This window comes from Bombina bombina, chromosome 6 (assembly GCF_027579735.1).
Source record: "Bombina bombina isolate aBomBom1 chromosome 6, aBomBom1.pri, whole genome shotgun sequence".
NCBI lineage: Eukaryota > Metazoa > Chordata > Amphibia > Anura > Bombinatoridae > Bombina > Bombina bombina.
Window position 1 is genome coordinate 1,058,711,460 of NC_069504.1, and position 15,423 is coordinate 1,058,726,882.

At 41.2% G+C, this 15,423-nt stretch overlaps 1 protein-coding gene across 2 annotated transcripts in view; it reads left to right on the forward strand.

The window, feature by feature from the left end:
• BCL2L13 (BCL2 like 13) overlaps positions 1-15,423 on the forward strand; it is a 313,718-nt gene that overhangs the window by 116,268 nt on the left and 182,027 nt on the right. For both annotated transcript variants that reach the window (XM_053718878.1, XM_053718879.1), the window contains exon 3: positions 4,549-4,656. In XM_053718878.1, coding sequence (XP_053574853.1) covers positions 4,549-4,656 — 108 coding nt within the window. The remainder of the gene's footprint in view (positions 1-4,548; positions 4,657-15,423) is intronic.

The following is a 15,423-nucleotide window of genomic DNA, read 5'->3' on the forward strand; positions in this document are numbered from 1 at the left end:
GTAGCTTCCCCCCCCACACAGACAAACACCCACCACCTTGCTGATCTTTTTTTTTTTTTTTAATAAAAAGGCATTTACAAACTTTTTTTTAAGATATTTTCTGTAGTGTAGCGGTTCCCACACGCTCCCTCCCCGTGCACGCGCCCGCCCCTGCCCTCCCGTGCACGCGCGTCCGTGCGCGCCCCCGCTCATCCCCGCCCACGATCCCGCCCCCCTGCAGATAACCAGGGCCATCGATGGCCGCCTCCCGGTCCGGCTCCCACCCACCAACGCAGGGAGCCACCGATCTCCGGTGCAGAGAGGGCCACAGAGTGGCCCTCTCTGCACCGGATGGCTTAAAAAAGTTATTGCAGGATGCCTCCATATCGAGGCATCACTGCAATAACCGGAAAGCAGCTGGAAGCGAGCAGGATCGCTTCCAGCTGCTTTCCAAACCGAGGACGTGCAGGGTACGTTCTCAGGCATTAACTGCCTTTTTTTTGAGGACGTACCCTGCACGTCCTCGGTCGTTAAGGGGTTAACTGGGTGTAGGATCCCATATGTGTTGGCTTGTGGAATCTCACCATGTTATAAAATAAACTAAATGTATGCTTACCTGATAAATGAATTTATTTCATGTTGAAGAGTCCACGAGACCCACCCTTATTTTTTTTTGTACAGGTTGCGGCACTACTAGTTTGCACTTCACTTGCCCTGCTTTATCTTTCCTGCTTCTCCGTTTTACTTCTTTCTCTTGGCCATATGTATGACTGAGGGATTCTTGAAGAATGGGAGTGGATTAAAAGCTCTAGTATGTTGGGTGTTTTTGCCTTCTCCTAGTGGACTGGAGTTTATACCCACATGTGATGGCTTTTGGACTATCCCCATCATAAAAGAAATTAATTTATCAGGTAAGGATAACTTTTTTTTTCCTTTTAAGTAGAAGAAAAAAACACATGCTTACACATGCTTTTCTATTCACCCCCAAACTTGTGTTGTTGTTGTTTTCTTTTCTTTTTTTTTTTTTTGCCCCACAGCCTTCTCTTGTCCCCAAAACCGACTACACACACTTCTCCCCCTGGGCATTTTTATTTATTTTTCATGTGGTTGCTTCTCCTATTTTTCTCATTTTTATCCTAGGCACTATCCACATTTTCTACATAGACTGTTCCAGAAACAGAAAGTGCACGATCCTTTTTCTTTATCCATAGATTTCTCTAGTCCCAGATGTTGCATCCTTTCCTTTGGAATGCTGGGAATTATAGTTCCCAATAGGCTAGAAAGGATGCAAGTGGCTTCATGAAACCGCCAGATAAAAACAAAAACATAACTCCTTATTTCTTTTGTGTCCTCTCATGTTCTGGTCTGCTCTTCTTCCATTGCCAGGTAGAGATTTATTATGTCTCAAGCTGGTGTGGATATCTTTTTCTGCCCATTATATATATATATATATATATATATATATATATATATATATATATATATATATATATATATATATATATATATATGTGTGTGTGTATATATGTGTGTGTATATATATATATATATATATAGGAGCAACTGCATCTAAAGCTTTTCTAAAGTCCTGTCTCTCCATGTCATTTGCATGAGGCTGTCTGGTCCTCTGATTCAGTTTTTCGTTGGTTATATTTTTATATTTTAAAGGGACATAATACTCATATGCTAAATCACTTGAAACTGATGCAGTATAACTGTAAAAAGCTGACAGGAAAATATCACCTGAGCATCTCTATGTAAAAAAGGAAGATATTTTACCTCACAATTTCCTCAGCTCAGCAGAGTTAGTTCTGTGTAAAAAGTTATACTCAGCTGCTCTCAGCTGCAGGTAAAAAAATTAAAAAAAAAATGAAGAAATGAACAGCAGCCAATCAGCATCAGCAGTGCTGAGGTCATGAACTCTTACTGTGATCTCATGAGATTTGACTTAACTCTCATGAGATTTCATAGTAAGCTTCCTTTACCTGATTGGTGAAATAATATGAGAGTGCACGATGCTAGTCCCTTCAGATGTCCCAGGACAAACACACTAAAATGCTGCTTAGAAATCCTTTATAATGGGAGGTGGCTACTGAGGAACTTTTGAGATAAAATATCTTTCTTTTTTACATAGAGATGTTCAGGAGATATTTTCTAGTTAGCTTTTTACAGCTATGCTGCATCACTTTCAAGTGTTTAAACATTTGGGTATTATGGCCCTTTAAACCTTCTCTGCCCCACACCTTGATAGCTAAATCCAGTTTGATTTAAACTAGCAAAATATTGGTTTTGTTATAAAATTTGTATTATCCTAGCTTTGTGATTTATATAATAATCTTGATTTGATTAAAGACATAGAAATAAATATTTCCCTGCCTCTATGCTGTTCTCATATTTATAAATTATAATTAAAAAAAAAAAATATGTATCCACTGCAAATGTCTCATTGACAGGATTCTAATTCAAAATCTCTACTTGGCCCTCAGTCTCAATATAAAGCTTCTTATCTTAAACTGTGGAATACAAATACTCTATACAATGTTTTCTCCAAATCTTTGTTTCAACTTGTGTAACAGTCTTTATAGTTGTTTTTCCATTAGTTTTGCATTAATTTAAATGGCCTTTCTACTTTCCTCCGCGTCAAAAAGCGAAGAGGAATATTGGAGACCTACTGGACAATTTACAGTCATTTTGATATGAGTGGTCCAGCTAGGATAATCAGAATTTTCATGTCAGTTCTGCTAGTGAGCTTTTCTGCGTCCCTATATGACACTTCTATAAATGGTTTGTGGGTGTCAGAAAGTGCAAGAGGAAGCTGTGGCTTTTGTGGTTTTAAACACTGTACGTCAGATTTTTTTTTCTTATTACCCTTATACAGTCAGCTAGCTAAAGGGTTATTTATTGCATTTTTTTTTTATGTCCGTTTAGATGTCATCTCTTGCCTTCACATAAAGGTTTGGTCTTTATGTAAATACCACTAACTTACACGCAAGAGTATGCTTGGCTTTATAAATGGCACTTTCTCTATAGCAGTAACAAAACAGTGTCTCTATTTGTTGTATAGGAGCAACCGCTGCTGTCCCTGTGTTTTACGCACGGCTTCTGATAAAGTCTGACAAGCTGTCGAGTGGGATCAGACTCACTGTGCTCACTGATGAAACAAGTGCCAGGTCTTCCTATTTTAGTACTGAGCTGTATGCATATGTTTGCCTCCTCCCCTCTGAATGATTTGGCCTCATTTATACATAACTGCTGCAATTCTGCTGAACAAAGCCTTGTGCATCAGTGTATCTAAATCATGTCTGTAAAGCAGGGCTTTTTGTGATAACATCCTGGTGCTACTTTTATGTGAAGTGTAATGTTTATTCATCGTATGTCCTGTATCGCTTTTTATTTTGTTATGTGCAGTCTAGTACAGATGTCATTTTATCTAGTTGTGTCATTTTATGTTCTTAAAAATCTGTTTATGCTTAAGCTTTCCTTTTTTAAAAAACTTTAAACTGAAGAAAAATCAGTATGTCTGCGCTTTGTTTCTGTTATCAAACTGTTTACTAAAAAAAAAAAGTAATAGTTCAAATTAAGCCTTCCTTTGTTCATTTGGTATCCTTTGTAGAAGAGCATAGCTAGATAGGCTCAGGAACAGCAATGTACTACTGGGAACTATCTGGGGATTGGTAGGTATGCACATATGCCTCTTTTTTTTATGGTCATCAGAAGGGTTCAGCTAGCTCATAGTAGTTTCTGCTTCTGAGCCTAGCTAGGTTTCCTCTCCATCAAAGGATACCAAGAGAAGTAAATTATTTGATAATAGAAGTAAATTATATGGTTGTTTAAAATTGCACGCTGTGTATCTTATCTATTTAGTTTATTATGATAGTTTTCTTTTTTTAATGTTAGTTTGTTTTGTATTTAAAAAAAATCTGAACCATTTCTCAAGTGGGAGTAGGCAGTACACCTATAATTGTTAGTTACAACTACATATGTCTTTGTCCTTGTCTCTTTTGACCTTGTATCATTGTATAACATGTTTTCTGTCATTCTTCTTGAGATCTTATAAATACATATAAAAAAATTGCACCCTGTGTCTGGACCATAAAAGTTTAATTTTGACATTGTCCCTTTAATAACAATCTTTAACCCTTAATCTGCTAAACTGTTTCACAGTTTTTAGATTATTATTATTATTATTATTATTATTATCAGGAATTTGTAGAGCGCCAACAGATTAGATGATGAAACCCACAGTTTTTGCTTCAGATATAAATGTAGTTTTAAAGAATTTTCCAGTTTAGTTCTTTTATCAAATTTTCTTCATTTATCTTGGTATCCTGTTGCAGATGGGAGCTAGCTGAATACATCTGGTGAGCCAATGACAAGAGCCATATGAGTGCAGTCACCAGTCAGATCCTATTAGTGCATTGTCGCTTGGTATTGGTCTGCAACCAATACCAAGAGAACAAAGCAAATTAGATATTAGAAGTAAATTGTAAAGTTGTTTGACAACAGACAATAATAAAACTTTGCAGTGTTTTCTTATGTGAGCCTGAAAGAGCTTTCTCTTAACTGCAGGTGCCACACATCTAGTGGTGACCCCCACACTGCCACAAGATGAACTGGACAAGGTGAAGGTTCTTATTGAAGAGGATCTGAAGCGGCTGGAAGAAGAAATATCTGCTGGTTAGTGGTCTTAGCTTGAGATGTTTTCTAATCTTTTATTCTATCATTTAAAATATTAATCATCTGACTCACACAATGTGCTTAGCTAGCACCCAGTAGTGAATGTTTGTTTCCTCCACTTCTCACCCACCTCTTTATCTTAAAGGCCAGTAAACCTAGCAAATAATGTTATATAATTGTGCACATAACATTAGCTTAGCGCCAGGTTTCTAAAGTAAATTGTTAGATATTTAGCAAAGAAAACAGAACGCCGCTCCTGGCTCTGAGTGGGTCTGTTTTCTTCTGCTAAGCGCATCTGGGCACGCTGTCTAGTCACAGCACACACGATCGCGCTATCAAAATCAATGTATATATATATATATTGATTTTAATAGCACGATCGGGCATGCTGTGACTAGACAGCATACCCAGATGTACTTAGCAGAAGAAGAAAGACCCGCTCAGTAGAGCCAGGAGCGGCGTTCTGTTTTCTTTGCTAAATATCTAACAATTTGCTTTAGAAACCTGGCGCTAAGCTAATGTTATGTGCAGAATTATATAACATTATCTGCTAGGTTTACTGGCCCTTTAAATACATTAGAATTGTATAATAAAAAAGACAACGTAATAACACTAGATATTTTTTTTTCTGACGGATGTCAAACTTACTAACATTTTTCATGCCACCTTATGTGATCCATCGGCCAATCACAAAACACATATGTACATACTGAGAACTCTTGCACATGCTCACTTGTAGCTAGTGCATATTAAAGATTGTGCAGATTTGATAATGGTAAATTGGAAAGTTTTTTTAAACTATATTCTCTATCTTAATCATGAAAGTTTATGATTGTAGTGTCCCTTTAATACCTGTTATCCTTCCTACCCTTTTCCTGAGCCATGGGATCTAGAGTACAGTCTGTGGCACAACTGTAAATCTGGGGTCATAAAAAGGCTGCTGTGACTTTTCTTAAAAGGAAAGTAAGCATCAAAATCGTTAGCAGTCTATTTAAACCATTGCAGCCACATCTTGCCTACACTTTACTGCCTCATAGATTCTTCATTGGGCCCCAAGCCACCAGGCCCCTGTGTTGAGTCCTTTTTCTAAACACAAATTGGCACAGCCAAACATAGGCAGTATTGTTGCCAAGAATGGGTAAGTAAGATATTACAGTTGAAATATCTGTCATAGAGTCAGATATGAACATAATTTTAGTTGAGTCAGAAAATGCTTTGAACTATTGTTCTCAACCATGCAACTTAGTGTTTCATTTATGTTTGTATATATAATGTGTGTGTCTATATGTATGTATGTGTGTGTGTGTGTGAGTGTGTGTGTATATGTATATATATACAGGGAGTGCAGAATTATTAGGCAAGTTGTATTTTTGAGGATTAATTTTATTATTGAACAACAACCATGTTCTCAATGAACCCAAAAAACTAATTAATATCAAAGCTGAATAGATTTGGAAGTAGTTTTTAGCTTGTTTTTAGTTATAGCTATTTTAGGGGGATATCTGTGTGTGCAGGTGACTATTACTGTGCATAATTATTAGGCAACTTAACAAAAAACAAATATATACCCATTTCAATTATTTATTTTTACCAGTGAAACCAATATAACATCTCAACATTCACAAATATACATTTCTGACATTCAAAAACAAAACAAAAACAAATCAGTGACCAATATAGCAACCTTTCTTTGCAAGGACACTCAAAAGCCTGCCATCCATGGATTCTGTCAGTGTTTTGATCTGTTTACCATGAACATTGCGTGCAGCAGCAACCACAGCCTCCCAGACACTGTTCAGAGAGGTGTACTGTTTTCCCTCCTTGTAAATCTTACATTTGATAATGGACCACAGGTTCTCAATGGGGTTCAGATCAGGTGAACAAGGAGGCCATGTCATTAGATTTTCTTCTTTTATACCCTTTCTTGCCAGCCACGCTGTGGAGTACTTGGACGCGTGTGATGGAGCTTTGTCCTGCATGAAAATCATGTTTTTCTTGAAGGATGCAGACTTCTTCCTGTACCACTGCTTGAAGAAGGTGTCTTCCAGAAACTGGCAGTAGGACTGGGAGTTGAGCTTGACTCCATCCTCAACCCAAAAAGGCCCCACAAGCTCATCTTTGATGATACCAGCCCAAACCAGTACTCCACCTCCACCTTGCTGGCATCTGAGTCGGACTGGAGCTCTCTGCCCTTTACCAATCCAGCCACGGGCCCATCCATCTGGCCCATCAAGACTCACTCTCATTTCATCAGTCCATAAAACCTTAGAAAAATCAGTCTTGAGATATTTCTTGGCCCAGTCTTGACCTTTCAGCTTGTGTGTCTTGTTCAGTGGTGGTCGTCTCTCAGCCTTTCTTACCTCGGCCATGTCTCTGAGTATTGCACACCTTGTGCTTTTGGGCACTCCAGTGATGTTGCAGCTCTGAAATATGGCCAAACTGGTGGCAAGTGGCATCTTGGCAGCTGCACGCTTGACTTTTCTCAGTTCATGGGCAGTTATTTTGCACCTTGGTTTTTCCACACGCTTCTTGCGACACTGTTGACTAATTTGAATGAAACGCTTGATTGTTCGATGATCACGCTTCATAAGCTTTGCAATTTTAAGAGTGCTGCATCCCTCTGCAAGATATCTCACTATTTTTTACTTTTCTGAGCCTGTCAAGTCCTTCTTTTGGCCCATTTTGCCAAAGGAAAGGAAGTTGCCTAATAATTATGCACACCTGATATAGGGTGTTGATGTCATTAGACCACACCCCTTCTCATTACAGAGATGCACATCACCTAATATGCTTAATTGGTAGTAGGCTTTCGAGCCTATACAGCTTGGAGTAAGACAACATGCATAAAGAGGATGATGTGGTCAAAATACTCATTTGCCTAATAATTCTGCACTCCCTGTATGTTTGTGTGTATGTATGTATGTGCATATATTTTATTTAATTTTCACTTCCTGCCCCTTATTAAAAAAAAAAAAGAAAGCCAGTACAATGTTTACTTTTGTCCCAAAATATGACAAGGTTCTTATTGCAAACTCATTGTCTCTGTGGTATCTTAAAGCTTAGAATTTTTTAGTCAGTTTGTGCTTTGTATATATAAACACAATCTTTCTTTCTAATGACTCGGTGAGTCCACGGATCATCTAATTACTATTGGGAATATCACTCCTGCCCAGCAGGAGGCGGCAAAGAGCACCACAGCATAGCTGTTAATTATCACCTCCCTTCCCTCCAACCCCGTCATTCTATTAGCCTACGTTAGAGCAAAGAAGTGGTAAAGTTTAGGTGTTGGAAAGAAGATTCTTCAATCAAGATTTTATTATTTTTCAGCAGTGCAAGATTGTTCTGCTTTGTCCTAGGGTGTAGCCGTAGTCCATATCAGTCTCTTCAGTAGAGCAGTGATGGCTTTCAAGCAATGGGAACTTGTGGGGTTCAATCCTCACTGCGCCTCCCATGTAGTTAATGCTGCCCTAATATTGAAAGCCTGAGTAAGATTACTCAGTCTTTATCTCTTTTTCCACAGGTCCATGTGAGGGAGAAGATCTCTCAAACCTAGTGGGCTGCCTTGCTGCCAGGCAAATTTCTAAAGGTAAGTGCTGAATTTATTTTTCTGGGAACACAGGAAAACTTTGGCACTTTAATTTAATATGGACACAATAGACATTATCCTTTAGAGTTTGGGGATTATGTTATGAGGACAGTAATGGCAGGCACTGGGGACAAGGAGATTGTGGCTCATGGTGTATTTCACTACTCCCGGCGGCGTTATTTTAGAGACATTTGTCGGGAGGTTTATTTTTGATACGCCCACGATGGGTGGAGCTAGCTGAGTCGGCAATGTTTGTGCACTGGGGACGAGGAGATTGTGGCTCATGGTGTTAGGTGTATTTCACTACTCCCGGCGGCGTTATTTTAGAGACATTTGCCGGGAGGTTTATTTTTGATTCACCCACGATGGGTGGAGCTAGCTGAGACAGCAATGTTTGTGCGCCTTTTCTTTCTCACTTCATTTCCGGTGTTACGGAGAGCAAGTTAAATAAGTGCTTATAGACTGCGCTACGGTGATGCGGGAGAACAGCCTCAGATCCGTTAATAAAAATTGTTTAGGTTCAGTCCGGACGTCAACTATCAAAGAATATAAGCTCCGGTGGCAGCAAGGAAGGTAGGCACAGCTCAGCTGAGGTGTAGAGGTTGTCCGGAACTTATTGTGCAAATTTGAGATTTTTCTTTGCAAGCAAAAATAAAAACGGTTACGTTTAACATTTAAAGAGACAGTAACGTTTTTTTTTGTGTGGTAATTTCAAGTTAAAATATAGGTTTATTTAATTTAAATCTGCTAATTGGGAATAAAGATGGACCAAGAGGTCCTGCATTATGTTCCATGTTGTTTATGTTTTGATGTTAATGTGGAATCACCAATCCCTTTTTGTTCCTCATGTATTGAGAGAACTTTACAGTTCAGGGATAGACTTTTTTCTGAGCCAACATTGTCTGGGGCGGATGCTTTTCAGGAGTCTTCTGACAATGTTCAAGATATGCTGCAGCTTTCTCCTCAAGTGTCCAAAATTTATCGTCCACACATCCAGTGCCCTGCGCTTCCTCTCTTACTCCACCTGGAGTTACGTTGCAAGACATCGCTTCCCTCATGTCCTCTGCAGTATCTGATGCGTTGTCCCATGCTGCAGGGAAAGCGCAAGAGGAAATGTAATCAATCCAGGGAGTAAGGTTGCTGACAATCGTGGCTATTCCGAATGTCCCCTCCCAGAAGTCTGAGGAGGAAGATATTTCGGTAGCATCTGAGGGTGAAATCTCAGACTCAGACAGTGCAATTCCTTCTGCTGATACTGCAGTTGTATCCTTCAGGTTTAAGCTAGAACATCTCCGTTTGTGACTTAAAAAGGTTTTAGCTACCCTGGACGACTCCGACACTACTGTCGTAGTCAATCCTAAGAAGTCTAGTAAACTAAACAAATATTGTGATGTACCTTCCATGGTGGAGGTTTTTCCTGTACCAGATCGAGCTACAGAGATTATTGCTAGGGAATGGGAGAGACCGGGTATCCCTTTTTCTCCATCCCCTATATTTAAGAAGATGTTTCCTATAGCAGACTCTATAAAGGATTCTTTGCAGACGGTACCCAAGTTGGAAGGGGCAATTTCCACACTAGCTAAGAGGACTACTATTCCCATAGAGGATAGTTGTTCTTTTAAAGAACCTATGGACAAGAAATTACAGGGGTTACTAAAGAAAATGTATGTACACCAGGGTTTACAATGGCAACCTGCGGTGTGTATTGCTACCGTCACTAGTCTGGCAGCATACTGGTTTGATGCGTTGTATAATTCTATTCAGACAGACACTCCCCTTGAGGAGATCCAGGATAGGATCAAGGCCCTTAAGTTGGCCAATTCCTTTATTACGGATGCTTCCCTACAGGTCATTAAACTGGGAGTAAAAATTTCCGGTTTGCTGTACTGGCCGCAGAGCTTTATGGTTAAAATCTTGGTCTGCGGCTGTGTAATCTAAGTCTAAGCTTTTGGCGATCCCTTACAAGAGAGAGACCTTGTTTGGGCCGGGATTGACGGAAATAATTTCTGCATTACGGGAGGAAGGGCCATTTCCTCTCTCAGGATAAGAGGAATAAGCAGAAGGGACGTCAGAGCAATTTTTGTTCCTTTCAAAACTTCAAGGGTAAGCCTTCCTCTCCTTATTCCAAGCAGGAACAGTCCAAGCCTTCCTGGATGCCCAACCAGTCTTGGAACAAGGGTAAACAATCCAAGAAGCCCGATATTGACTCAAAAGCAGCATGAAGGTCCTGCCCCCGATCCGGAACCGGATCTTGTGGGGGGCAGGCTTTCCTTCTTCGCTCAGTCTTGGGTTCGGGATGTTCAGGATCCCTGGGCGGTGGACATCGTGTCCCAGGGATACAAGCTAGAGTTCAAGACCTTTCCTCCCATGGGCATGTTTCTGCTTTCAAGATTATCTGTAGACCAGATAAAAAGAGGCATTCTTACACTGTGTTCCGGACCTTTCCGACCTGGGTGTGATAGTTCCTGTCCCAATGCAGGAACAGCGTCTGGGGTTCTACTTCAATCTGTTCGTGGTTACCAAAAAAGAGGGAACCTTCAAAACAATTTTAGATCTCAAAAGTCTAAACAAATTCCTCAGAGTATCGTCCTTCAAGATGGAAACTATTCGTTCCATTCTTCCCTTGGTTCAAGAGGGTCAATTTATGACAACGGTAGATTTAAAGGACGCATACCTGCATGTTCCCATCCACAAGGACCATCACAAGTTTCTGAGGTTCGCATTTCTAGACAAACACTTCCAGTTTGTGGCTCTTCCATTCGGCCTTGCCACAGCTCCCAGAATTTTTTTCAAAAGTTCTGGGATCCCTGTTGGCGGTGCTCCGATTGCGGGGCGTTGCAGTCACACCTTATCTGGACGACATTCTGGTTCAGGCGCCATCCTTTCAACAAACAAAATCCCACACGGAAATGTTGTTATCCTTCCTTCGGTCTCACGGATGGAAGGTGAATTTGGAAAACAGTTCCTTAGTTCCAACTACAAGGGTAGTTTTTTTGGGAACCAGAATAGATTCCTTATCAATGAAAATTTTTCTGACGGAAGTCAGGAAATCAAAGATTTTCGATTCTTGTCTAGCGCTTCATTCCTCTCCTCAGCCATCAGTGGCTCAATGTATGAAGGTAATCGGTTTAATGGTAGAGATTTGGAGCAGTCTGGAGCTCTCTAAAGGCTCACGTGACATGGACTCGGTCGGAGTCTGTTCTACCCATACACATTCTGGAGCTGAGAGCAATCTTAAAGGGACAGTCTACACCTTAGTCATCTTAAAGTCTTACCTTAGATTGAGCTGCAAATAGCGTACTGCACCCTTTCTATATCATGCAGCAGGAACAGTAAATAAGTTATTTTAAAATGAATAGTGTTTCTGGCCAGTTTGAAATGGCTGCCAAGTTCAGCCCACTGATGACATCATGATCTGGGCTGCATATGGCATCCAATCAAAAAAGGCTTACTAGTTGGATTCAACAGACTGTCAATGCTATTCAGCAGAGTGCATAGATGCAGCCCAGATTGTGATGTCATCAGTGGGCTGAGCTTGGCAGCCATTTCAAACTGGCCAGAAACAATATTCATTTTAAAATAACTTTTTTACTGTTCCTGCTGTGTGATATAGAAAAGGTGCAGAAGGCTATTTGCAGCTTAATCTAAGGTAACTCTTTAAGATGACTAAGGTGTAGACTGTCCCTTTAAATGCTCTTCTGGCCTGGCCTCAGTTACCCTCGGCCCGGTTTATCAGGTTCCAGTCGGACACCATATAACTTCAGTGGCTTACATCAACCATCAGGGGGGAACTCAGAGTTCCTTGGCCATGACAGAGGTAACCAAGATAATTCAGTGGGCTGAGACCCACAACTGCTGTCTGTCGGCGATCCACATCCCAGGTGTGGACAACTGGGAGGCAGATTTTCTGAGCAGGCAGACCTTTCACCCGGGGGAGTGGGAACTCCATCCGTAAGTGTTTTCCAGCTTGATTCTCAAATGGGGACAGCCGGAACTGGATCTCATGGCATCTCGGCAGAATGCCAAGCTCCCGAGGTATGGGTCGAGGTCAAGGGATCCTCAGGCTGTACTGATAGACGCTCTGGCGGTACCTTGGTATTTCAGTCTCGCATACTTATTTCCCCACGTTCGCTCTTCTATCTCGGGTCATTGCTCGAATCAAAGAAGAGAGGGCGTCGGTGATCCTCATTGCACCGGTGTGGCCTCGCAGGATTTGGTATGCAGAACTGGTGGAGATGTCATCTCTTCCACCTTGCAGACTTCCGTTGAGAAAGGACCTTCTACTTCAAGGTCCCTTCCTTCATCCAAATCTAGTTTCTCTGAAGCTAACTGCTTGTAGATTAAACGCTTAATTTCTCCAACATAGGTGTGTCCGGTCCACGGCGTCATCCTTACTTGTGGGATATTCTCTTCCCCAACAGGAAATGGCAAAGAGCCCAGCAAAGCTGGTCACATGATCCCTCCTAGGCTCCGCCTACCCCAGTCATTCTCTTTGCCGTTGTACAGGCAACATCTCCACGGAGATGGCTTAGAGTTTTTTAGTGTTTAACTGTAGTTTTTATTATTCAATCAAGAGTTTGTTATTTTAAAATAGTGCTGGTATGTACTATTTACTCAGAAACAGAAAAGAGATGAAGATTTCTGTTTGTATGAGGAAAATGATTTTAGCAACCGTCACTAAAATCCATGGCTGTTCCACACAGGACTGTTGAGAGCAATTAACTTCAGTTGGGGGAACAGTGAGCAGTCTCTTGCTGCTTGAGGTATGACACATTCTAACAAGACGATGTAATGCTGGAAGCTGTCATTTTCCCTATGGGATCCGGTAAGCCATGTTTATTAAGATCGTAAATAAGGGCTTCACAAGGGCTTATTAAGACTGTAGACTTTTTCTGGGCTAAATCGATTCATTATTAACACATATTTAGCCTTGAGGAATCATTTATTCTGGGTATTTTGATATAATAATATCGGCAGGCACTGTTTTAGACACCTTATTCTTTAGGGGCTTTCCCAAATCATAGGCAGAGCCTCATTTTCGCGCCGGTGTTGCGCACTTGTTTTTGAGAGGCATGACATGCAGTCGCATGTGAGAGGAGCTCTGATACTTAGAAAAGACTTTCTGAAGGCGTCATTTGGTATCGTATTCCCCTTTGGGCTTGGTTGGGTCTCAGCAAAGCAGATACCAGGGACTGTAAAGGGGTTAAAGTTCAAAACGGCTCCGGTTCCGTTATTTTAAGGGTTAAAGCTTCCAAATTTGGTGTGCAATACTTTTAAGGCTTTAAGACACTGTGGTGAAAATTTGGTGAATTTTGAACAATTCCTTCATGTTTTTTCGCAATTGCAGTAATAAAGTGTGTTCAGTTTAAAATTTAAAGTGACAGTAACGGTTTTATTTTAAAACGTTTTTTGTACTTTCTTATCAAGTTTATGCCTGTTTAACATGTCTGAACTACCAGATAGACTGTGTTCTGAATGTGGGGAAGCCAGAATTCCTATTCATTTAAATAAATGTGATTTATGTGACAATGACAATGATGCCCAAGATGATTCCTCAAGTGAGGGGAGTAAGCATGGTACTGCATCATTCCCTCCTTCGTCTACACGAGTCTTGCCCACTCAGGAGGCCCCTAGTACATCTAGCGCGCCAATACTCCTTACTATGCAACAATTAACGGCTGTAATGGATAATTCTGTCAAAAACATTTTAGCCAAAATGAACACTTATCAGCGTAAGCGCGACTGCTCTGTTTTAGATACTGAAGAGCATGACGACGCTGATAATAATGGTTCTGAAGGGCCCCTAACCCAGTCTGATGGGGCCAGGGAGGTTTTGTCTGAGGGAGAAATTACTGATTCAGGGAACATTTCTCAACAAGCTGAACCTGATGTGATTACGTTTAAATTTAAGTTGGAACATCTCCGCATTCTGCTTAAGGAGGTATTATCCACTCTGGATGATTGTGACAAGTTGGTCATCCCAGAGAAACTATGTAAAATGGACAAGTTCCTAGAGGTCCCGGGGCTCCCAGAAGCTTTTCCTATACCCAAGCGGGTGGCGGACATTGTTAATAAAGAATGGGAAAGGCCCGGTATTCCTTTCGTCCCTCCCCCCATATTTAAAAAATTGTTTCCTATGGTCGACCCCAGAAAGGACTTATGGCAGACAGTCCCCAAGGTCGAGGGAGCGGTTTCCACTTTAAACAAACGCACCACTATACCCATAAGAGGATAGTTGTGCTTTCAAAGATCCTATGGATAAAAAATTAGAAGGTTTACTTAAAAAGATGTTTGTTCAGCAGGGTTACCTTCTACAACCAATTTCATGCATTGTCCCTGTCGCTACAGCCGCATGTTTCTGGTTCGATGAGCTGATAAAGGCGGTCGATAGTGATTCTCCTCCTTATGAGGAGATTATGGACAGAATCAATGCTCTCAAATTGGCTAATTCTTTCACCCTAGACGCCACTTTGCAATTGGCTAGGTTAGCGGCTAAGAATTCTGGGTTTGCTATTGTGGCGCGCAGAGCGCTTTGGTTGAAATCTTGGTCAGCTGATGCGTCTTCCAAGAACAAGCTACTTAACATTCCTTTCAAGGGGAAAACGCTGTTTGGCCCTGACTTGAAAGAGATTATCTCTGATATCACTGGGGGTAAGGGCCACGCCCTTCCTCAGGATCGGCCTTTCAAGGCAAAAAATAAACCTAATTTTCGTCCCTTTCGTAGAAATGGACCAGCCCAAAGTGCTACGTCCTCTAAGCAAGAGGGTAATACTTCTCAAGCCAAGCCAGCTTGGAGACCAATGCAAGGCTGGAACAAGGGAAAGCAGGCCAAGAAACCTGCCACTGCTACCAAGACAGCATGAAATGTTGGCCCCCGATCCGGGACCGGATCTGGTGGGGGGCAGACTCTCTCTCTTCGCTCAGGCTTGGGCAAGAGATGTTCTGGATCCTTGGGCGCTAGAAATAGTCTCCCAAGGTTATCTTCTGGAATTCAAGGGGCTTCCCCCAAGGGGGAGGTTCCACAGGTCTCAGTTGTCTTCAGACCACATAAAAAGACAGGCATTCTTACATTGTGTAGAAGACCTGTTAAAAATGGGAGTGATTCATCCTGTTCCATTAAGAGAACAAGGGATGGGGTTCTACTCCAATCTGTTCATAGTTCCCAAAAAAGAGGGAACGTT